The sequence below is a fragment of the Lissotriton helveticus genome, chromosome 3_1, assembly GCF_964261635.1.
Source record: "Lissotriton helveticus chromosome 3_1, aLisHel1.1, whole genome shotgun sequence".
Lineage (NCBI taxonomy): Eukaryota > Metazoa > Chordata > Amphibia > Caudata > Salamandridae > Lissotriton > Lissotriton helveticus.
The window spans coordinates 571,789,883-571,814,038 of NC_136061.1; the positions used below are offsets into that span (position 1 = coordinate 571,789,883).

Genomic DNA, 24,156 nt, shown 5'->3' on the forward strand with positions numbered 1-24,156 from the left:
GACTCTCAGCCATCACAGCCCCAGGCATTCTCCCGAGAGTGTAAGCTGTAAGCTGCAAGCAGCACACACTTCAACCGCCAATGTTGCGCTTCCGGCGCACGCTGTCACAAGGAGGAACTATAAGTGAAGCGTGCGTTCCAAGCCTCTCTAACCTCAGATGGGAAGGCAAATGTAATGACGTAGGTTTACGTCTATGACTTTCATTGGAAAACGAGAGGTAACAGCTATTAAAAACAAGGCTGCGCTCTCTACGACCCTGCAATCTGTATTCTGAAGTGCTGTCCTTTGGCTAGCCTGTGCGGGATATACTCATGCACGTTCCGGGGCGCACCTTCCCGCTCCGCCGTGTGTTGTTGCTGCTCAGTCCCTCGGAAGCGGCCGCAGATGGCTCACAGCTCTCGGTGGCGGTTTCCTGCACGGCCCGGCATGGGGCGGCGACTGCTGGGGCCTCGGACCCGTGTGGCGGCTTTACCGCAGGCCCCCAGTGCAGCGCCCGGCTATGACACAGCCCTGCAGGTGTCTGCGGCCATTCGGGCAAACCAGCGACGTTGGAGAGAGGCGCTGGGAGCGGCGGCAGAACAGGTGAGATCCCAGACCCACTGACCCTTTGCGAGAGCACCTCGCAGTAGAGTACATCCCACGGGTAGTTCCACTGAGCCACGGTAGCTTCTTACAGCCACACCCCAACCAGATCCAACGTGCGGGGGCGCACTCTGAGGCAGATACGGTGAGTGAGTGTGTGTGTGCCTGCCTGCCTGTGCCTGCGTGGTTGCCTGCCTGTGCCTGCATGTGTGCCTGCCTGTGCCTGCGTGTGTGCCTGCCTGTGCCTGCGTGTGTGCCTGCCTGTGCCTGCGTGTGTGCCTGCCTGTGCCTGCGTGTGCATGTGTTGTGAACAGCCGGCCGGGATCGGAGCGCGTGACCTGATCCGATTCCGGCCGGCTGCGTGCTCGTGACAGTCTGTTGTCTCTGCCTAGTCCTTGACAGGCAAAATGACTGAAATGATTGCAATAGATCGCTTTGCGACAGCAGGGGCTTTCGCCCCTGCAATCGCAGGCGCGACCTAAAAATGTGTGGAGTAGGTTGATGGGAGGTGAGGAGTTTGCAGGTAGATAGTGTCCACCACAAACATCATAATCTAAGGCACATTCTTTATTTCAACTCGCAGATTCCTCACGTTCTGAATGATTACCAAAGCTTTCCCTCTCAAATTACGTGGTGGCTTTGTTGATTTGACTACACCAGGTAGACATGTAGGACACAATAACCCTCCCACAGACCTAAGAATCCATGCAATATAGTGCCTATTAAAATTGCAGGCAGAAGGCCATGTTACTGCTTGACCGATTTCCAAAGCCAGAATACAGTGAAACCGAACCATTGTACCAGGGGTTTACATACAGCCTTTTCTGTACTGAGAGCTACTTATGTTCAATGAAACGATTGAGAGCTACTAATATTGTTAGTGTAATATAATTTCAATTTTGTTATATGTACATTAATTCAAACAAGCAAAAGCTTTCTAATTTAATAAGCTGGGCTGCCCACAGGTGAGCAACTCAGAGGTAGCTGGAGAGCTAAAGTAGCTCATGAGCTACTGGTTGGAGACCCTGAACGAGTGCTCAGGAATATCCATTTTTATGCCACTGCATAGCAGAGTTTGGTACAAAAAACAATATCACAGGCCAAACTTTGCAACTGGATCACCCTGGCCTTCTTTGCACTGAAAACCCCACTAAATAACTGATCATCAAGTGGGTGGCCTTTAGTCATGTCAACGTACAAGTTACAGGTGTGCCGAGGAGCCAATCGAAGTAACCCCTTTTCGATGATTGTGGGGAGTGAGGGCAGAAGAATGTGGGGAAAAGTAATAGACTTCCTTCCACATGAAAGGGTGAAACCACTTCTGGAACAAAGGATGCACGCCTCAAAAGAACCAGCTTGTCTGGGAAGATTATACATGGCGAATGAAATGACAAAACTTGAAGTTAGCCAGTGGTATGTGCAAAAGTGATCACTATGAGGAACACAATTTGGAATATAAGGAGTCAAAGAGTGCAACTTTGAAGTGGCACACAAGGCAGACAAATCAAGAAGGGCTAGACCAAATTAAGGTTCCATTGCAGCATATTAAAAGGAGCAGAGTGAAACTTGTGCCAACCCTTCAGGAATTCACATAACAGGAGGTTTCAATAAAGAGGCTAACCAGGCAAACGGAAAAAGGATGAAAGGGCCAATAAGTAACTTTTAACTGTGTGTAAATTAACACTTTGCTGTGCCAAAGACGGAATTAACAGTAGACAAGAAAGCTTTGCCTGTAAAAAGCCAACACAGCTCTCCCAACCAACACGAAGAAACAAAGTGAGTCCAGCAACCTAAGTGTATGAACTTGATTGAAAGTCTTTGTGCAACTCGAATTACATCCACCACCTCAGTCAGTTAGTCCTGATTGTAATTGTAAAAGTACTTGTAAGCGCGTTTGCTGCCCGAAAGCGTCCAAGCGCTGAGTAGAAGCAGGGAGTACCTGGAGGGGATCTAGGGGGAGGCGGAGTTGGCGAACAGTAGGGTCTTTAGACTTTTACGGAATGAAAGGAGGTCTGGGTTAGACCGAAGTGAGATGGGGAGGGCATTCCAGAGCTTGGCGGCGTTCCAGGAGAACATCCTGCCCCCAGACCTGGCTCGCTTCACTCTGGGAACAACCACGAGGTACGCCTCTGTCGACCGGAGGTTCCTGTTAGGTTGGTAAGGAATGATAAGGTCAGTGTTGATGGCTGGGGCGGTTTTCCAAAAGGCGCGGTGCGCCAAGCACAGCGGCTTGAAGGTCACTCTCTGCCTCACTGGCAACCAGTGGAGAGTTTTCAGAGCGGGTCTGGCTGATTGAGTGCGCGAGAGTTCCAGCAAGGTGCGGGCTGCACAGTTTTGGACGACCTGTAGTTTCCGGAGGGTCATCTCTGGTGCTCCTAGATACAAGGCATTGTTAGAATCCAGGCGTGACTGGATAAAGCCTTGTACCGCCACCTTTTTGGCCTCTTGGGGGAGTAGCGGGAGGACTTTCCTCAGGATTCTAAGCAGGCCAAAGCAAGTGGAAGACAGTTTTTTGGCCTGAGTAGAAAAGGAGAGTTTGTTGTCAAGCCATATCCCCAGGCTTTTGACGCTGTCCTTAGGGGTGGGAGGAGGGCCCAAGACACTGGGCCACAGTGAAATGAATGGTACGGGAGAGGTGGGGCCTAGGAGCATAAGCTCCGTCTTATCACCGTTTAGTTTTAGGGAGGAGTTGGTCATCCATCCCTTGACATCCACTAGACAGTTTAGGAGGTCGGCTGTGGAATGCCTACTGTTCTTCGTGGCCAACGAGACCGCCAGCTGGGTGTCGTCGGCATATGACACAATTTTAATGCCATATGGTTCGACAACACCCGCCAGCGGCCTCATGTATACGTTGAACAGTACAGGGCTCAGAGAGGAGCCCTGTGGTACTCCGCAGTTCAGGGGTTTACTCGAGGACACCATCTCTCCGTCAAAGATCTGGAACGACCTCCCAGACAGGAAGGACTCGAACCACCTTAAGGCGTCACCTGAGACTCCGATGTTATGGAGACGGTCCAGCAAGGTGGTGTAGCTGACCGTATCGAAGGCGGCACTTAGATCAAGTAGGATCACTGCCACTGATCCTCCCTGATCCAGTATCCTTCGAGTCTCTTCGGTGACGGCTAGCAAGGCGGTTTCAGTGCCATGCTTTGGTCTAAAGCCCGTCTGGGATGTGTGTAGTAGAGAGTGGTCCTCCAGGAACTGGACCAGCTGCATGTTTATGTGCTTCTCTAACACCTTGCTGGCCCAAGGAAGAAGAGAGATGGGACGGTAGCTGGAGTAGTCGTCTGGGTCCAGGCCGGGCTTCTTCAGCAGTGCCCTTACCATGGCCTGTTTCCAGGCTGTGGGGACTGAGCATGCGAATATAGAGGTATTTAGAAGATCCCGGATGACAGGCAAAGTGGCTGTACTTGCCTGCATTAGGACTTCTGGAGGAGCAGGATCGCGGGGGGAGCCGGATTTTACTTGTCGTGCCACTTTACTTAAGGTGTCACGGTCCAACGGAAGAAAGTGCTCAAGGGCAGGCTGATCTGGGTGCCAAGGTGATTTAGGGGGGGGAGTGAGATACATCCAGAGTAGTGTCTGAGGTGGGGAAGGTGGAGTACATTTTTGTGACTTTATTATAGAAGAAATCCGCAAGCTCGTTGCATTGATCCTTGGTTTTGTTAGGTGGAGGTGCCATATTGGCGGTGGAGCAATGCTTTATTATCTGGAAAATTTCTTTAGGTTTTGATTTTGCTTCTAATATTTTCTCAGTATAATAAGTTGCCTGGGCTGTTTTGATCCCATCTTTATAGACTTTAATCGCCTCTTTATAAGAGGCCTTTTTGTCTGGGAGAAAGTCTAGACGCCAGGCTCGCTCCCGTTGCCTACAGAGGCGTTTTAGTTGTCTAAGAGAGTCAGAAAACCAAGGGGCAGTTTTCTGAAGTCTGTTAAAGGATGATTTACGGATCGGGAGAATCGAATCTAGCGAATGGGTGATCCAGTTTTCGTAGTGGGAGTTAGCCATGTTGGGATCTGGGCAGAGTGAAGGGCAAGTGGAGTCTAGTTTGTGTAGCCAGGCCTCCAGTGGGAGTTTTGACCAGTTCCTTCTAGAGGAAACCTGGGGAGGGAGCTGGGGGGTTTTGTGTTTGACCCAGGTGAATGGGATTAGAAAATGGTCCGACCAAGGGAGGGGGATGGGTTGATCAACAGTTAGATCCGGGCAGTTGCTAAATATGGGGTCGAGTAAGTTGCCCTTTCATGGGTCGGAGCAGCAACCAGTTGGGACAGTTGGAGAGCCTCCAGATCCTCTAGTAGTTCCTGGGCCATGTTGTCTGAGGGGGAATTGAAATGGAGATTTAGGTCTCCTAAAATCGTGTAGTTAGCGGCGGACAGAATTCTTCCCGCTATGGTCTCAGGAAGAGTCCTATGAAACTCTTTTACGGGCTGCGGGGGGCGGTAGATCAAGGTACCGGAGAAAGTGTTGTTCGCGTTGAACTCTATGTGGAATGCTATGCTCTCACATTCAGGAATGATCTCTGCTGTGGTCCGACATCGGTACTGGTTCTTCAGAATGATCGCCAGACCTCCGCCTCTCCCTACCGGTCTAACTGCTCTAAGGATATAATATCCTACAGGTAAGGCTTGAACTACGTCCGGCTCAGAGTGCTCGGTGAGCCATGTTTCTGTCAGAAATACCACGTCTGGCTTGTGTTCTTCAAGCAGCATGGCAATCTGTATACTGTGTTTGGGCAGGGAACGGCAGTTTAGTGCGTACATACGGTACGTTAGTGCAGTGGCTGACGGGGATTTGCGGAATGAGTGCTTGCACCCTGGACATCGGGCGGGTAGCTCTAACGGAGCGAAAGTGTGGGAGCACTGAGGAGTGGCAATCCCACCTAGGCTATGTAGGGCCGCCGAGCTATAGGTCCTGCTGTGGATGTCATGGGAGCCAGGGTGTGTGGCCCCGGCTGGACGCGGACGGGCGCAGACGGGCTTGCCTTAGGCGCGCCTTCGGCGCGCAACCGTCGCGCCCGCTGCGCTCGCCCGCTGCGCGACCGAGGATTACACATATTTTATGCGCGAGTGTTGTGGGGGCGTGGCCTGAAAGGGGCGGGGCCTCCGCTCGTGGTGGGAGGGCGCGAGGGGAAGAGTGTTTGTGTCGTCAGCGCTAGCTCCGCTGTGAACACAACAGTTAGCTGGTAAGTGCAGTAAAGAACAAGTAGTCTGTGCTTTTAAAAACAGGTTTACCAGTGACAATCAATTTTTAAAAAAAACGCTCTGCCTTACTCCCGGCTTCCGCCTCAGGAGTCTGCTTCAGTTCTGTGTGTTGCCCAACTCGGCGCTTTTATGCGCGAGTGTTGTGGGGGCGTGGCCTGAAAGGGGCGTGGCCTCCGCTCGTGGTGGGAGGGCGCAAGGGGAAGAGTGTTTGTGTCGTCAGCGCTAGCTCCGCTGTGAACACAACAGTTAGCTGGTAAGTGCAGTAAAGAACAAGTAGTCTGTGCTTTTAAAAACAGGTTTACCAGTGACAATCAATTTTTAAAAAAACGCTCTGCCTTACTCCCGGCTTCCGCCTCAGGAGTCTGCTTCATGCTGATCAATCTTCATGCATGAAGGGCAGTCCAGATGAAATACCCAACCATGTTGTTGGGAGTCCAGCCGCAATTTTCTTTGAACGTGCGAGATCTGAAGCCGTGCTGGAAATGCATACAGACAGATGAAGCCCTTTTGTAGCAATTACCAGAAACTTAAGGGCACAAAATGCGGGCGACAGAGCATTTTGGGAGCAAAAGGCGGAGCAAAGATTTGATGGATTCGAGATGGACATCACCATAGCAAATGGTTCCACTGGTGTGATGGAAACCGTTGATGCTTTCAGCAAGGACTGATGCTAAAGATGGATCAGGTTGTCTCAGAGAGGGATCAGGTTGTCTAAGAGAGGGGTCAGCTAGCACCAAATACAGTGACACTAGCCTTAGTGCCAAGGGAGGGTCAAATGGCTCCATGGGGCTAAAAGGTGCTTCGGAGGGAGATGGAGCGATGTTGAAAATTTGCAGCATGTCCTCTTTGAAAGCAGCAATCTGCTGTGAACCAAATTACAGCATAAGAATCTCAAGGTGCATATTTCCCAGAATAGGAACAGGTTCAAAGGAGGAGAAAAAGGCAGTCAACACAATCTAGCCCAGAAACATCTTGAAGCGGAGGAACCAAGTTTATTTTTTTTGTTGCTTTTGTTTTGTTATTTAAAACCTTGTCCTTCGACTCGCAGAAGGAGACTGTTCAGAAATTGCCTCATTTTTTGTACTTATAGCCCACACCCACTCAACTAAAGCACAATTACTCTAAGAGCAGATTCTTTGCTGCACCTCACTTGTCTTAGGAAGAACTCGTATACATGAGAACTTCACACCTAAAGGGCTTTAGCTTGCAGGGGACATTTACCAGTACTTAGCTATGACGGTCCTTGATTATAGCACGAATATCCTTCCCCTTCCATCATATTACATTAGCCACCAGCCTGTGTAGCTCCTGCTGCCACTTCATTGCCAAATCTACTAAAGAACTACTGCTTTTCCTTCCAACACAGTTTGTACAAAATCCACAACCAACTTTTACATGCCTTATGCTACTATAACCACTGAAAATCTTCCCTACCAAAGTCATTGTTTCTAAAACCACTGCAGCTAGAATACCTTTCTGGATCTCCACTTTACATTTATGCACATGTATGGTGGTGCTTTTGAATCACAACCTTATTTTAAGAAATGCAATGAATGGAAAAACCTTTATTTCTACAATCTCAATAATTACACACTTCTTGAATTTTTAGGTCTCATCTAGACCGTGCATGCACAGTCTCTTTGAGGCCTTTTGTTTTCTAGGAGTGGGCATTGAGACTGACCATTGCTTACCAGTGTGCCTCATTTACTTGCTTCTTATTGGTCAGCAGTACGCTTCCTTCCTCTTCGTGTGTTAGTTTCTCCTCTGGAGCACAGACGCATTACTTTTGTCCTTCAACTGTTCATTTTTGTAACAGCGCTACAGGTTTCTTTGTGATTAAGCCTACTACCACAGCGCATCTTTTTCAGCTGGTTCACTCATGTACTTCTCCCCCCTCCATGGTCTATCTTCTTGCCATCACCCACCCTATAGCCACTGTTGTTGGTGTTGCTTGCAATAACTCTGTTGTCAGTGTTCCTTGAGCCAGCCCGCCAGCCCACCCTCTCTCCCTCTCTCCCTCTCTCCCTCCCTCCCTCTGTTTTCAGTGTTGCTTCCCCACATCTGCTGTGCTACTTGCCTATTCCTCCCTCCGTTGTTGCCCGTGCTGCTTGACCAAACATGCCAACCTTCTTTCATTGTTGCTGGCTTCCCCTTTGTCCTCCATTTTTGCCAGTAATGCTTGCGCCCACTCCCTTCAGTAGTTGCTTATGTTGCTAATACCCACCTAACCTCGCTCATTCTGTTGTTGCCTGTGTTAATTGCCCACACCAGCACAGTTGCCTGTGCTGCTTACCCCCACCACATACAATTCCTTCCATTACCGTCCAAGCTGCCTTCCCATCCGTCCGCCTTCGCTCTGGTGTCCATGTTGACACCCACCTTACTCGCCATCACACACAAAAAAAAAAAATGACCAAGACACTGCTGGCTGCATGATAATGTTTTTTTTCCCAACCCACCCCCCGTCTTGCATTCACTCCTCCCTCAAGCAATCAAAAAAGCACCATTATGCTGGCCACTGTACAACATGGCTAAAACATTGACAAAGCCGATACTTACCGTAAGTGAGACCTATTGGCTTTGCCAATGCTTGTTCACATTGGTATTGAAACACATTTTCTGCTATCTTTGATGGCATGAACACTCCTGCACTTACGAGATCCTCTCGAACTCGCTTTGCTTTCGATCCTCAGTGCTCATCTAACTAGTGTAGTCATGCATTGCTGGATGCATCAACGCCCTCTACTTTGCAACAGGTGTGAATAAAAAAAAATAATGATAAAAATAAACCAAAACACATGGAAACCTTGTGCGTATGAATCACCTGTTACGACGCACAACTTACACTGTTGCGCAAAGAAAGTGTTATAACATCAGTTTATAGCTGTTGTATTATTCTCCTTTGACCCCTTTGTACAGTAATTATTCATGTTTCTTATTCTTTTTTGATGTCGATATTGCATTTATTACCTTCCTTCCATCCTTTTGTAAAGCGCTCTGCTATCCTTCGGGACCTTGCTTGCGCTATATAAAACTTTATAAATAAATAATTCAGAGTTAAATCCACTAACAAGCGCCATATACTGGTACTCTGGTCTTCTCTCAATCAGACACAGCAGCAGCCCTTGTTCTGCTTTCTTCTTGGCTGCAACTCAAAGTTGGCAGTGCCGTGGGTGAAGGATTCGTTTTTGAAATATTTTATTTAAAGGGAAACATTTAATTAATGTATTCACGGAAAATGATAGACTGACTTGTTAGCAACTTTCTCTTACAAAGTGGTTTATATTACATGAAAGTGTCCTTCTAGCAAAAGAAAATGAAAAGCGGATAGTCACAAGGAAGAATAAACTAGGAAAACATTATGAAATGGCTTACAAAACATTGCGTCGCAAGTGATATTTCAAGAGATGCCATAAACAGGAGGCCATGTAAACTCAACGTACATGCCTAGGCTATGCAGCTTCAATACAAGTGAACTACTTTTTTTTTTTTTCTTTTTTTTTTACAATAGTGCAGATCGATTTGTAAAATTCGAGGTAATTTGGGAGAAAGTAATTCAGTCATCCGGGCAACATAAATATAAAAACATGTGTGCCTAAATTAACATCCTGTTTTTTCAGCAATCTCAATTCAATTAAATTAATTAAAGTTGGCCATAAATAAAGATCTCGGCTTACTGAGCTGGGATAATTTCTTTTAAGGATGTTAACTACAGAAACGAACCTTTATTTTAAAGTTTAATTAAGCTATGAAACGGGTAACTTTAGTAAAGTAGTAAATTAATTTTAAGTAAATACTTTGACCTTCGAAGCTGGTACAATCTAGAGGGGAAAAAATACTTTCAAAAGGAAAAGCTATTGAAACCAAACTATACTTTACGTAAGCAACAGCACAGGAAGCAAAACATAATGAAATGTGCCAGAAGGTTAACTACAAGTTTGATGACCCAAAGGCATTGTTTAAGTCCTGCATGTGCCCTAAATAGCAGAATACTCTCGAACAACTTTACTGGAAGGTCTCGAACTCATCTTGGCTAGCATTTCCCTAAAGCTTCCTCCGCCTACCCACTTGAATGGACTTGAATCTCCATCACTGTGTAACTCAGAACCCTCTTCTTCAGAATCTGCAACAGATAAAAATGAGTCACTCGAAGGGTCTCCCACCAAACAGGACTCACTTGTGTCCAAAAGCGAATCCTGCCTGGAGTTGCCATGTGCTTTATGTTTAACATTTTTTAACTTGAGCTGTGATCCCGAGACCATGTCCTGCATTCTACTCTCACTTGACCATTGTGCAAACTTTTCACCTTCTGCGCCCTTATCTCTGGACTTTTGTTTCTTTTTAGCGACTGTTACAGTTCCATCATAATCTTCTCTTAGGCTTTCTTTAATATTATCATTCGTTAGATGATCTGTATCAAGTTTATAAATGAATAATTGCTTCTTTACTCTTTCTTTGCCAAGAACCGAACTACACATCAGTTTCTTTCCAGTGTTTGGATTATTCAGATCTTTGGGGCATTTCTCCTTGCCTTTTTCCCATCCTTTAGGCTTCATGCTGGAGCTATTTCGCCTTGACCTTCTGCATAACTTAAGATTCCTGCAAAACGAAACATTTTGTTTTCAACAATGCAAAAGCCTGAAAATCAAGGACAATAAGACGAACCGTTTTCACATTTGCGAAACCAATATCATCAAACACAAATGAAAAAATCAAAACAAATGACAATCATTTTGGATTCTGTATGGCAAAAAGATCAAACTTCAATAAGACACAGAAAATAGGTACCACATGAACCACAGAAGTGAGCAGGGCAAACTTCCCTTACATGCACAGGTAGCTCTACAAGCTTCTATTAACACAATCAGGCTTTTACCCCAGTATTTTCAATCATTCAAATGGAAAAACAGTCTCTACTGTAGTATGGTTTAGGGCCTACTTTTGCGTGCATGTTATGTTAGTATGGCTTATTAGAAGTTTAAACGCCATTTTACCTTTTGCTGCTCTTGCACACGACACTGCATAGCTGTTTTTGTAACTTAGCCGTCACGAAGGTCTACACATGAGAAAATGTTTGTTTTTCGACATCTCTAGACTTACATTGTGCCCCTAGTCTGAATAGTGAGTGCTGAGCCGTCAAGGTTATCAAAACATGTTAGCTGTTTTTCGGCATGTCCGTGTAACACATTCTAGACACAACATTTTGGCAGCTGTGAGCCAAGTAAGATTCTGGCGCATTTATCATTGCACACTTGCCATGATTTCAGACACTTGGAAGATTTCCGTTCCAGGGATGCAGAGAGCGAAGCTCATCCAGATGTAATTTACTCTTACTGAGCGGAAAGGTAATGGGGTACCCCAAACCAAGCCTAAGAGACCTTCTTTCGTTTATAATACATAGTTCCTATATCGGGAGGGTGTTAAAACTAGGCGCTAAAAGACCTGTTTTCACCATCATTATAATATGATTTCTCTTTTTGTATTTTATAGAGTTGTAACCATGCTGACCATATTATTTTTAATTATAGGTCTGCTTATGTTGGCTAAGATACTGCACATGAGATCACATTGTTAAAATAAACATTTTAACCTAACCGTGTCCCTTATTTACTCCTGTTGTGGACTGGTATGAGAGTATAACAAAAGAGTGTTCTCACTTTCCACCATTCCTGAGATGGTCGCATGTTCTAGGTTGTCTAATCATTGGTTACTTTGCTATAGGACGACAGCAAATGGGACACTAATACAAGCTGGTTGGGTTTTTTTTTGGTACAGAGGTGAGTTTCTGGTACACCACAATTCGCTGATGTCCTAGGTCTCTGTGCACAGTTCTGTGTATGAGCAGGATCCTTGCAACATGGCGCCGCCAATGGGTGTGGTCTTATTGTGAGACACTTGAGTAGTGCTTGTATCAGTCCACGACCCCCTCACTATTGTTTACGGTTGACAGTAGTGACGGATAAAACCTACCTATAGTTACATAGGTCTTTTCAAACCTGATATTTTAAAACTGTTTTCTATTGAATTACTACCCAGTTGTGCATTTTTCTATTGCATTGTACTTATCTTTCACTGTGTCGATATGGCTGTTGATATCCCAGCACACAGTCGCTTGGCTGTGCGGAATCACTTGCAGGATTACCTCGTTTCACTGGAGGGACAGGCAGTAGTTTTTGTTGTCTCAGCTGATGTCAGTTGACTCTTGCACGCACTTTGTCTGGGTGTGGCCTCCAAGGAGTGCTGATTCCAGAACTGACGTAACGGATTTGCGTGTCTTTGTGGGAATGTTTGCGCGTGGTACCTTCCATTCGGACCAGGGTCCAGTGTTCGCCTCTAATGCGTACAAGGATGCCATGGCTTCATTGGGGGTCCAGGCCAAATTTTCGTCTCCATACCGGCCTGAGGGTAATAGTGTTGTGGAGCGGATGAACCGTGACTTAAAGCAATCCTTAACAGCGAAGGTATTAGGTGCTGGCAGAGACTGGCTAACCCACCTCTATAGCGTTCAGCGTGCACTAAATAATCTCCCTAGAAGGTCTCTGGGTGGGCGGACCCCACACGAAATGCTCTTTGGCATCAAAATATTTGTCCTGCTGGGGAGAGGCGAGCCCTGCTGGGGAGACAGTCACTAGCGAGGAGGACGCCCGGGGGAGGACCTGCATTACCCTGTTGCCGTGAGGGGAACGGCTGTGGACATAATTTCGCCAGCATACTGACCGCCGCGAGGGCAAGGGAACTACATCCCCCAGGAGCCCCGGCGGTCGGGTGACGTCAGCAGAGCGGCCGGAGCCGAGGGTAAAAGCCAGCAGAGCCGAGCGCTGCTTGCGAGCCCTGCTGGGGAGACAGTCACTAGCGAGGACGCCCGGGGGAGGACCTGCATTACCCTGTTGCCGTGAGGGGAACGGCTGTGGACATAATTTCGCCAGCATACCGACCGCCGCGAGGGCAAGGGAACTACATCCCCCAGGAGCCCCGGCGGTCGGGTGACGTCAGCGGAGCGGCCGGAGCCGAGGGTAAAAGCCAGCAGAGCAGAGCGCTGCTTGCGAGCCCTGCTGGGGAGACAGTCACTAGCGAGGAGGACGCCCGGGGGAGGACCTGCATTACCCTGTTGCCGTGAGGGGAACGGCTGTGGACATAATTTCGCCAGCATACCGACCGCCGCGAGGGCAAGGGAACTACATCCCCCCAGGAGCCCCGGCGGTCGGGTGACGTCAGCGGAGCGGCCGGAGCCGAGGGTAAAAGCCAGCAGAACCTCTCACATCGCGAGTCACGCGCGGGAGCGCCCGGGCGAAGCTCGGGCAAAGGGTGGGCCCTCAGTGGACCGAGTAGGACGGGACGGGCCACCCCCCTTGTAACTTCTGCAAAAGGAGGTATAGTGTACACACTTTATTTTAACTTCTGTTTGCAACATCACCATTTTTATTGTGATCATGCCTTGTAAGGGAAGAACAAGCCCAGCTGCGCAGGGGTGTCATGTGGTGCAAATGCACCAAACGCTTATCACAAACTCCCGGCCTACTGTGCATGTTACAGACATAATCTGTCCCTGTTACTCCCCATCTAGTACGCTATCTCCTCCACTAAACTCCCCAAGAATGCATAACCTGTCCCCGTGGGATGAGCTAAACAGACTTTGCAAAACAAAATATGTCAGTGTGGACTCACCCTTCTTCGCCAAAGGCACCCGCACTACAAACACTAAAGGCAGTTTACAGGAAACCCCCTCATTATTGAACAAAGCCAACACACAAGCCTCTGTACTTTCATGGTTACTACCCGTCAATAGAGAGCATGATGAGGACAATGCCGAAAGGACTCAATCCAAATCTCATACACCAACTGTTACCCCTGTGTCGTCTGTTCATAATCTCCCTACCACCATGGAGACTGAAGTCAAACTGGACGATTCAATATCTTATTCCCAGATCTCTCTTCTGACTCAGATCGAACAACTTGTTAAAACCATCATTTCCCCACTAACAGAAAAAATCAACGCTATAGGGGAAAAGCTCTCGGGTCTCGAGAACAAAATCACGGCTATCCTGAATCCCATCGATAATCCCGTAACTTCGAACCGACCCCAGCCAACCACCACTTTCCCAACAGCTCAGCTACCTGCCATCCTCAAATGCAAGCAAGTCACCCCACAATCCCCTATAACTCCAGGTTCAACTACTTTCAAAGCTCCTTTCAAACCAGTTATATCTAGGCCCTCAGAGGCCAAGACAGTACGCAATGCACCATACATACACCTCCCGCCACAAGCCGCGCCATATGTGTCCGTCCTCACAGGAGTACCACCACTTGCGTTGGGAAAAGCTGAAAGTCACCTGGACCTAATGAACAAAGTTATATTCTGGATGGGAAGAAATAGACCCCTACCATCGGACAAAGACGGCGGAATTTGGAGTGTGAGAAGGGTGGGTTGGTTGGGCCCACTACCAAAAAACATTTCAGGGGACCTGGTACTGGTTAGATTTAGGAATCGGAACATCCCACCATATTTAAGATCTTGTCCAGCCCAAGAAGGGGATGGCCCAATACAGACTTGGGACCTACATGATTTCTATCCCTGTATGTGAAATATCCCCCGGTTAGGAACAACAATAGACTACCAGCTGGGTGGGGAAGTCCAGGTACCCAGTGGTATTAGTTTCTCTGTTGCCAACAGATTTGATTCATTGCATAATTGTCGTAACTTTTGAGCTCACTCATCTTAAAGGACAAACCCGTGTATTTTTATTCAAGATAGGGATAAACCCCTTGAAAAATATGTCTTACCACCGAATCCTGAAGTTGGGGTTATGTCTTTTTTTAACGTGAAGTTATGTTATTGTTGAATGTATATATTTATTTTTTAATTACTGTCATTTTTGTATGCTTTTATGATTTTAAAAAACAAAATCGAATAAAGCTTCTATTTCTTCTATTTGTCCCGGACCATGATGGTCTAGACATGGTGGCAGCGGCCGCATCCTTTGACGTAGATGAACATTCTAATGTTTTGCAGAACCTACAAAAGACCAGAGACAGTCTTGCAAAGGAACACTTGCCCTCCACATCTGATGCTGCGTTGCAGATTCTGGTAGTCGGATGGCTACCCCAAGTTGGAGAACTGGTCCGAGAGAAGATAGACAACAAAAAAGAATTCGGTCCTTCCTATCGACCTCCAATTGCCGTGCTTGGCGTGCAGGGTACAAGAACAGTCATTTTACCTCCTCTTAGTGGGGGAAAGGGGAACAGGTACATCTCCATTGACAATGTCAAACCACACTGGGTGGCCGATTCTTTATAGTATGACGCCTGCGGTTTCATGTCCAGCAATGGTGCGACACTCTGTTTTGGCCCCGGATCCTACCTTCGGGCCGAATGTGGTCATTGAAATGAATCCACTTACGAATCCTTTATTGAATCTACCTGCTGGTGATCCTCTTAATGACACTGAATATACTTATCCAACTGACTGGTCTATGCCCGATTTGGAGACCAGTGTGGCTAATCAGTCCCGTTTTTGAAGATTTATATTTAGAGTCTGCAAACTATGGTGATTTGCACTGTTACCAGAATTTTGGCAATCACTTTCTGCATAAGACAAATGCATTTAGAAATGTGGTTAACTACACACAGTGGGAACATTGTCCCGCACCTATGGAAGGCAGCTCAAAAACGCTTTTGAAAAAAGTTTTCTTATTTTACTGATTTTGATCCATCAAACCCGAACGCATTTTATTTTAAGATGACTGAGAAGTCCTCTTCCAAGGTTAGACTTACCTACACTAAATTACTGTATTCTAAGTCCTTTATTGGACAGTTGGCTGTTGGGGGCTATGAACTGTGGAAAGTACCATTGATCTTAAATCTGTTTGGGGTTCTAAAAGTTGACAAGTGCAAGGCACTGCGGCTTTGCATCGTGCATGTCTCATCCCAAACCATATGTTGTTTCTGAATGCCACCATTTCACAAACCACCTGCTTTGGATTGGCTACTTCTAAAAAATTAAATGCTCCTTCATTTCCTGATTTGGGTGAATTTCCCCATTGGAATAATTACACCGGTACTTCCCTAAGTGAATTACAAGCCCTGTTGAGAAATTCCTCTTTTAATGTTTCCGACATTAATCCCAAAGGCTGGTTGCTATTTCAAAAAAGTGCAGATTCCTGCCAGCACTTTTTTTTCTAGGTCTGACCCCTGGCTATACAGAGGTTAGGGTAGATCCCCGTTTTCAAAATCAGCATTCAGTCACCACCTATTCTGTAGGCAAGTTATGCCAGAGTTGGCTCAGACATTCATCCTTGGCGTTAAGCTACATTTATCCAAACTCCTTGACACCTTTGACAAATGATTTTGTTAAAGGTCCTGCAGCAGGCAGATCGAAAATATGGATATATGCTGCTTACGAGGTTTGGAAACTGTCCCAAATTGAAGCTGCTTCTAGACTTGGAGCTATAAATCAGGCCAATATAGAAAAGGTGCTTGCCATTGTAGATAATAGCAATAACACCCTTTCTTCCTGAATTTACACATTAGATAATATTGTAGCATCTGTGGTTGATCTTGTGCAAGAATATGTTGCAGTATTGTACCATGGGCAGAATCAATTGCGTTCTGTTATGCAGTTTGCGCGGACTCTTCAAACGTTGAAAAATGGCAAGGTGTCATGGGATTACATGAACACAAGTTTGTTATTCCTGCCTTTTAATTTGACTGTTAAACAACAATTTATGTCAATGAAGGATGCCACGTTTTCTCGGTTGCATATTAAAAAACTGGAACCATTTTCAGTGGCCGAGTCAAATTTGGCGGTTTGGCTCAGCCATGGGTTAATAGCTACCTTTTCACCTGTTTAAATTTGAGTCCTGCATGAAACACTATGCAATAGGTAGATTTGAACCTTTAGGTAGTGCTTATCTTCATGAAGTTTGTAATCTCCCGTTCACATATAGGTGTTTGAGGGAAGGGAAGGAAGTTTATTTGAAAGGTGAAGATTGCACAACCACACCAGATCACTCTTTAGTCTGTAGAAATCTGCAATTGCGCGGTTCTTGTAATGTACTCGCACCAAACCTTGCCTGTGTTTCAAAAAGGCACTCCATCCCCGGCTATTACACCAACTTTTGCATTGCTTGCAAAAGGTAGTTATTTGTTATTAAATAATGAAGACTGCTGTGGTATGCTTGCTGGTATTCCTTATATTGTTATGGTTTCCCAGCGTGTAGCTTGCTGTAAGAATGTCTTATTTCCTCCTCTACATGGGAGGTTCAATGTTTCCATCTGGCCTTCTATCCCGACCTTGAAAGCAGAGTTCAACAAGATGAGTCGAATAAGAGCTCTTTTGTCCCAGAATGAAGTCCCCCTTACATCTGCGCGTGAGACATTCGTCCTTCACGTTGAAAATACTCGTACTGAGGTAAATGCTTTGTTAAACACAGACCTGCCCCTGCATTTCGGTGCTTTGATTTACACAATCTTTAATGCCTCATCGACCACAGGCCTGGCACACTTTTTTACAGTAGTAAGTTCTGGGCTTGTGACCTCATTCCAAACTATATTTGGTGTGATCCCTGCATTTTTTCATTCGATTTTTTCGAGTGTTTTCGGCGGTTTCCCGTTACTTCTTGCTTTAGGAGCGGGCATACCGCAGTTAATTTGTTTACTCCAAAATGGATGCACAGTCTGTGCCCCACGACGATCTGCCCAGGCTGCTCCAGCTTCGTAACCGTATGCTAGAATACTATGGATTGCTGCCCCTGGCGACTCGGAGTGTGGCGTATAGTTTATCTTTCCGATTCTCATTCTTCACTTGCGTGCAGCCTGTATTCCATTGCCTGGATTGTGGATTTGAATGGGCCCTGGATTTGTGTCTCTGCAACACGGTGTCTCCTGACCTGGATTTTAATCTACTAATCAGACCCTCCAGGATATCGCGATTTCGCGCGAAATTGGCACTTATGTAAAAATGCCACGATTTTTGCAAAAGTGCCCGCGAAATCGGCACTTTTGTAGAAATCGCGGCATTTTGACAAAAGCCGCTATATCCTGGGGGGTCTGGGGCCACTTACGTTGTTTATTGGGGCGGGCGGGAAGGACACAGAAGCACTAAAGAATCACTTTCCGGGCTTAATGGGGCATTAGCAGCTCACTGTGACGGGCTTTGAAGTGCCCCTCCCGCCTCTGGCTCCCCGCTGAAGACCCTCCCGGTGACTGGGGCGAGGCGCCGCCCTCTCCCCTGGAGCCGAGGGTCGATATGGTAAAGAAAGGGCATCGCCTCGGTAGACGGCTATAGTCATAATAAGACCCTATGACGTTGGTTGGAGCTTGTTCTCAAATAAATGGCTATGAAGAATATTACTCTTAATGAAAGTTTCTTCTTAAAAACTGGGTATTGGCATCTAATGAATTTTAGTTTCCTTTTTACATTTTTATTTAACAAATGGCAATTCCTTCGTTGTTTTCAAACAATTGTTGCTGAGTGTAGAAAAACTCTCAGGAAGCCAGTGATTTAAATAGAAACCATAAATCATTTGCACGTATTTAACTGGAATACACAGCCGGATACATCGCAGATAGCACAGTGGGTTACTGCAAGCGTCTGTTGGTGAACATATGGATAACCTGCAGGTAATTTGACTAAAGCTCAGCAGATCGACCACGCCTGTAACCCTTGAGAATTTTATAAAATAAGTACCAATGATTTATGGAAATTCCTATAATTAAAGGAGCTTTGAAAAGGCAAAAATGTGCAGTACAGTGTGAAAAGCAATTAACTAGTTGGGGTGTAATTGAATCGAAAGAGGAACGTTTGGTAGAATGAGGAACACTTTTACTTTCTACAAAAATATCAAACATATGGTCTTTAGAAAGGCTTATTTAACACATTCATATTTGCTAAAATAGTACACTGATCATGCATCAACGTGACAATCTCTCTGTGATTCTCACTGGGATTTCCATTTCTGTTCAGGTTCCTACGACGTGCATTGTTTCGAAAGCTGTGACAATTACATTAATTATATTAAAAATGGTCTGTTTATGCGCAGTGCTGTGACGCAACTTCTGACTGTACCAGTCACTGTACCCTGGCCCCCTGAAAGGTGTGGGCCCTGGGCAATTGCCCACTATGCCCACTTTGACCGTGCCGTAAAACGTCTGATGGATCCCCTACAGAATAAGCAGCAGTGGCGTAACACAGGCCATCACAGCCCCCGCAGTGCGGTGGGGGCCCCGAGCTGCAGGGGGCACCTTCAGCAGAGTATTCTGCCCAGAGAGCTGAATAAGTCTGGAGCGGGGGCCAAGTACCTTGTAGGGCGGACCCCTCAGGTTTCGTTCCACCACTGATAAGCAGGGCAATTTAAATGATTACCAGAGAGGTGAATGAGGATCAAGAAAGTCACAGTACATTTTTACCCTTGAGTGTGCCATACCACTGCAAGTAGGAGTTCAGGAGGTTTTAACAAAAAGTAACCCCTAAACCAGAGCTTTACCACTACATTGTGGACATTCATTTCGTGTAACTGTCAAGCTGTAGGAAAAGGGAATTACTTAAACCCACAATCAAGAGTGTTTCTATGGAGGAATGCTTACATTAGTATACATACACAGCTTCATGTTGTTAAATAACTAAAAAAACTAAGATATCTGTGTTTGTTGTATGAAAAATGGCCAAATAAAATGCCGCAAAATTGCCGCTAAATTTCCATATTTGTGCCGCTAAATTTCCATTTTTGTGCCGCTAAATTTGCTAATCCATGCCGCTATATCCTGGGGGGTCTGACTAATGAGTCCCTTAGTTGCTCATGAAATAGATTGTTCTAGTTTCGGGATTATGGCCTGCGCAGCGGCACATGGGGTTCTAGGCAATTGGAACATTTGAACTGCGGCCAATGACTTTCTGGCGCGCAGTTATCTTGAAGTAAGCCAGAGTTGTCCTCTGGTGGTGATAGAGGCTCTGGCAATCGAAGAACATGTATGTTCATTCCCATTACGTAATTGGATGGCTGAAATGTTCATTGATGATGATAACGACTTCCTATTGGAGGCAGTTGCAACGTATGGTGCTTATAAGTTGTTGGATTGAAGTGTGAATTTGTTTTCTGCTTCATAAACACGTACTGAACTTGTGAATATTTTTTTCTCTAATACCTTTAATGTTTTTCTTGTTTTTTTAGGTCTTTTTTTCACACCATGGCCACCCGTGATTGGCTTCACTGACTTGGTTACTTTTTGTTTTATTTTTTTTTTTATTAGAAATTTTTATTGATATACAAAGAAGGTCGTACAAAAATATATATATACAGTACAGATAGAGGTACACAGGCGTCGATCATATATATCCATTGTCTATTGATCTCCCTCCACTGGAGAAGAAAAGAGAAAAGAGAGGGGGGGGGGGGGGGTTTGATTGTCCTTTATTGGGTCGTCCTCAGGAGCTCATCAAGCGGGTCCCACATGTGCAGCTTGGCTTTGTGTTCTTTCGAGAACGTGCCTGTGATGTTGTCAGCCCCCCTCAGGAAGGTAATCCAGTTGATCCATGTTTTAAAGTTTGCTTTGGCTGTGTTTTTCCAGTTCGTTAGGATCATTTTGAGGGCTGCTGTGAGGAGTAGGTCTAAGAGTTCTCTTTCTTCTTTACTTTTTAGGTCCGCTGTTAGGTGCTCAGTCGCCAGGCTGACGAAGCTGATCTCCAGATTTGTTTTGAGCATATCGTTCAGGAAGGTGTTGATTTGTGCCCAGAACTTCTTAACTTTCACGCAGGTGAAGACAAGGTGTTCGAGGGTCCCTTCCTCTTTCAGACAGTTCCAGCATTTGTCTGAGTCTGCTATGCCGACCTTGTGGAGTCTGGATGGTGTCCAGTATGCGTTGTGGAGCAGCCAGTATTTTGTTTGCGCTAGTTGTGGGGTGATTTTGTTTGTTGTCGCTGAACTCCACATTATTGCTCGCTCCTTTTCATTTAATTGCCTGCCCAGGCGCATCTCCCAAGTGTTGGTTGCTTTTTTGTTCTGCGCCATCTTAGATGGGCTGAGTAGTTTATAGATTTTTGCCGTTTGATGACCTGCTGAGTCGATGAGCTGCATATACTTGATGATCCCCGGCTCTCCTCCGCACAGGTTAGCCTTTGTTATCGCTGTCTTAATTTTTAAGAAGTTGTAGAACTCTTGGTTCGGGAGGTCATGTAGCTGCTGCACGTTTTGGAACGTCAGCGGTTTTTTCTTTGTTTCCAATTGGCTGGGCGTGCTGATGCCTTCGCCAATCCACGTATCATTGTGCAGTATCGCCCCTTGGTAGGTCACTTTAGAGTTAAACCAGATGGATTCCCAAGCCGTGCCCTTCAGCTTCTGCGCCATGAGCCTGTCAACTTTCAGCAGGGCATCTCTGGTGTGTTTTAGTATGGCGCTTGTTTTCAGTGGGTGCCGGTTTGCTGTTAGGAGTGCTATTGGCTTGAGTCCTCCTAGGATGTCTTGTTCGACCTCCAGCCATACCGGCCTGTACGTTTGTGTGGCATCTACCCAGGCGATACCCTGCCTTGCCAGACAAGCCGTCTGGTATGTCTTGAAGTTCGCCAGGTTAAGGCCTCCGAGGTCTCTTGACAGTCTTAGTTTTTGTAGGCTTATCCTTGGCTTCTTGTTTTTCCACAGGAAGATGTTTATCAGCTGGTCCAATTTTTTGTGAAATGTCTCTGTCATTGGGAGTGGTAGCATTGATAGCGTGTAGTTTATTACCGGTGTTATCATCATTTTGATCGTTTCAATGCGTCCCCACCAGCTGATGAACTTTGGTGACCATAACTCCAGTCTCTCCTTAATCTTCTTCAGCGTGAGATCCTCGTTGTGTTGGAGAGTTGACGTGAGATCTCTCCCAAAGTGGAGCCCTACAGGAGCAACAGCAGCCACCGAGACTCTTGACTGCTACGAACTATGGGCTGGTGAACCAAAGAATGAGCAACCATGCAAGTAGACTCTGACAGTAACAACAATCTACCTCAAGGAAAAGAGAATATACCTCATACGATATCAAAACACTACCTCAGAAGGCCGCAAGACGTAAGCTACCAAACTGCAAGAACAACCATACCTACCGCTGCATGGCCACGGCGGCCAGGGAAAGAACGGGCAATGCGCCTACCATATCCTTTTCTTTTGAAATTGACCAGGAGGGGCAGAGTTTTTTATCTCTTTCTTCTCGTTTTGGGTTTGGCCAGCACGCTAAGGACAAAAAGACTTAGGAAGAACTTGGGGGGGGGGGAGTGGGAGGACCCTTGCTGCCGCACACCCGTTTTACTACTGACGGGGGGGAGGGGGGAGGGAGGGAGGGGGTCGGGCCAGGGGGGGGAGTGAAGTCGGCGAATATGACGGTACACGGCAGAGCCGCCAGTCGCATCATGAACAAAGGACCTAGAATCTTGCCTTTCTCCACAGGCATTCTATACTTTTCCTATCTCTTTTTTCCTATCCACCACCCCGGGGGGGGCCGCAGAACGCAAAGCACAAGCGACGAAGCCAAACCACCATGACAAACCCAACTAGAGCGGGCCTGGCCACTGACCTGAAGGTAGTGTCCATGAATGTTAAAGGACTGAACCACCCAGTCAAACGTAGGAAAATCCTAGACTACTTGTCCAAACTAAAGGGAGATGTGTACATGCTCCAAGAGACCAAGCTCTCCAAAGAGGAGGCGAATTCACTCAAAGCGAGATGGATAGGGGAGGTACTCTGCTCGCCGGCAAAAGGGAAAAAAAGAGGAGTAATAACCATCCTGAGCAAAAAGGCCACCATGACAACACTAGCAGTAGACACTGATGATGATGGCCGCATGCTCATAGCAAGCGTCCAGAGAGGAAGCGACACAATCCACATGGTCAATATCTACGGTCCGAACTCGGAAGACAAGCAATTCTGGCTGGGAGTAGACAGCAAGCTAGCAGATCTCCCCCAAGAGGACCTCCTAATCACAGCGGGGGACATGAACAAGACGATGGACCAGGCAACAGACAGGCACCCGAGCAGACCGAGTCATAACTCCAACAACAACAACACCCTCAAAGACCTATGCACCAAACATCAACTGGCAGACCCGTGGAGGCTCCAACACCCGACAGCGCGAGAATATACCTTCTACTCACACCCACACAACTCTTACAGCATACTGATGTCCAACACACACACGCACCTCATAGAAGATACGGAGATAGCCACAATCACCGTCTCAGACCACGCTCACATAACACTCACTCTAAGTGGGAAACACAATGAGAACCCAACGAGGAGGTGGAGACTGAACGATGACATCCTCCAGAACAGAGAGAACGTCAGAGAAATTGAAGCCACAATCAAAGAGTACCTCGAGCACAACGACAATGGCGAGGTAGGGAAAGACACTGTATGGGATGCCCTCAAAGCGACAATAAGGGGAACTTTGATAAACATCAAGGCCAGGATGAACAGAGGGCGGAACAAAAAACTCCGGGAGCTCGAGGAGGAAATAACAGCACTGGAGAGAGGTCACTGTGCCAACATAACGGACAGAAACACGCTCACTTTGCTCACGAAAAAGAAATACGAGCTGAACAAGATCCTAAGTGAAAGAGCGGGCTCCTGGCTGACGAAGTTCAAGTCGGTCAACCTATGTGCCGCAAACAAAGCGGGGAAACAGCTAGCGTCCTATCTGAAGGCAAAACAAAGGCAACACACGATAGCAGCGATAACAGACCGCACGAACAAATCCCAAACAACGAACAAAGGAATACTAGAGGTTTTCAGACAATTTTACCAAGAGCTGTACACCGAGGATCAAAACTTGAGCAAAGATGCAGGACGTGACCTACTCAGTAAGACCAATCTGCCGAAGCTAGACGAGGCGGAGAGGGAATCGCTCGAAGCTGATATCTCGGAGGAAGAGATTGGAAGCGCCATTAGCCAGTTGAAACGGAACAAGGCGCCAGGACCAGATGGGTACTCGGCGACATTCTATAAAACCTTCAGCGAACACATCAAAACACTGATGGCACAAACATACTCGACATGCATCCAGAAAGGGAGGATGACGGAGTCCATGTGCGAGGCCAACATCACCATAATCCCCAAGGAGGGGAAAGACCCACAATACCCCCAGAACTACAGACCAATATCGCTAATAAACGTCGACTGCAAGATCTACGCAAAAGTCTTAGCCAACAGACTAAACAGGATCCTGCCGAACATCATCCACCCCTCACAAGTGGGATATATAAAGAACAGACTGTCGCAGGACAACACAAGGTTACTGTGCCACCTGATCAACCACACAGCAAGCAGCAACGAGCAGGCAGTCATGATAGCGCTGGATGCGGAGAAGGCGTTTGACAGAGTCTCGTGGCCCTTCCTGGGTAACTGTCTGGGA

General features: G+C 46.6%; 1 protein-coding gene across 1 annotated transcript in view; it reads right to left on the reverse strand.

The window, feature by feature from the left end:
* Positions 1–9,055: 9,055 nt before the first annotated feature.
* LOC144822710 (uncharacterized) overlaps positions 9,056–24,156 on the reverse strand; it is a 103,555-nt gene continuing 88,454 nt past the window's right edge. The window contains exon 5 of the mRNA XM_078680517.1: positions 9,056–10,386. Within this exon, the coding sequence (XP_078536643.1) occupies positions 9,765–10,386 (622 nt within the window). The 3' untranslated portion in view covers positions 9,056–9,764. The remainder of the gene's footprint in view (positions 10,387–24,156) is intronic.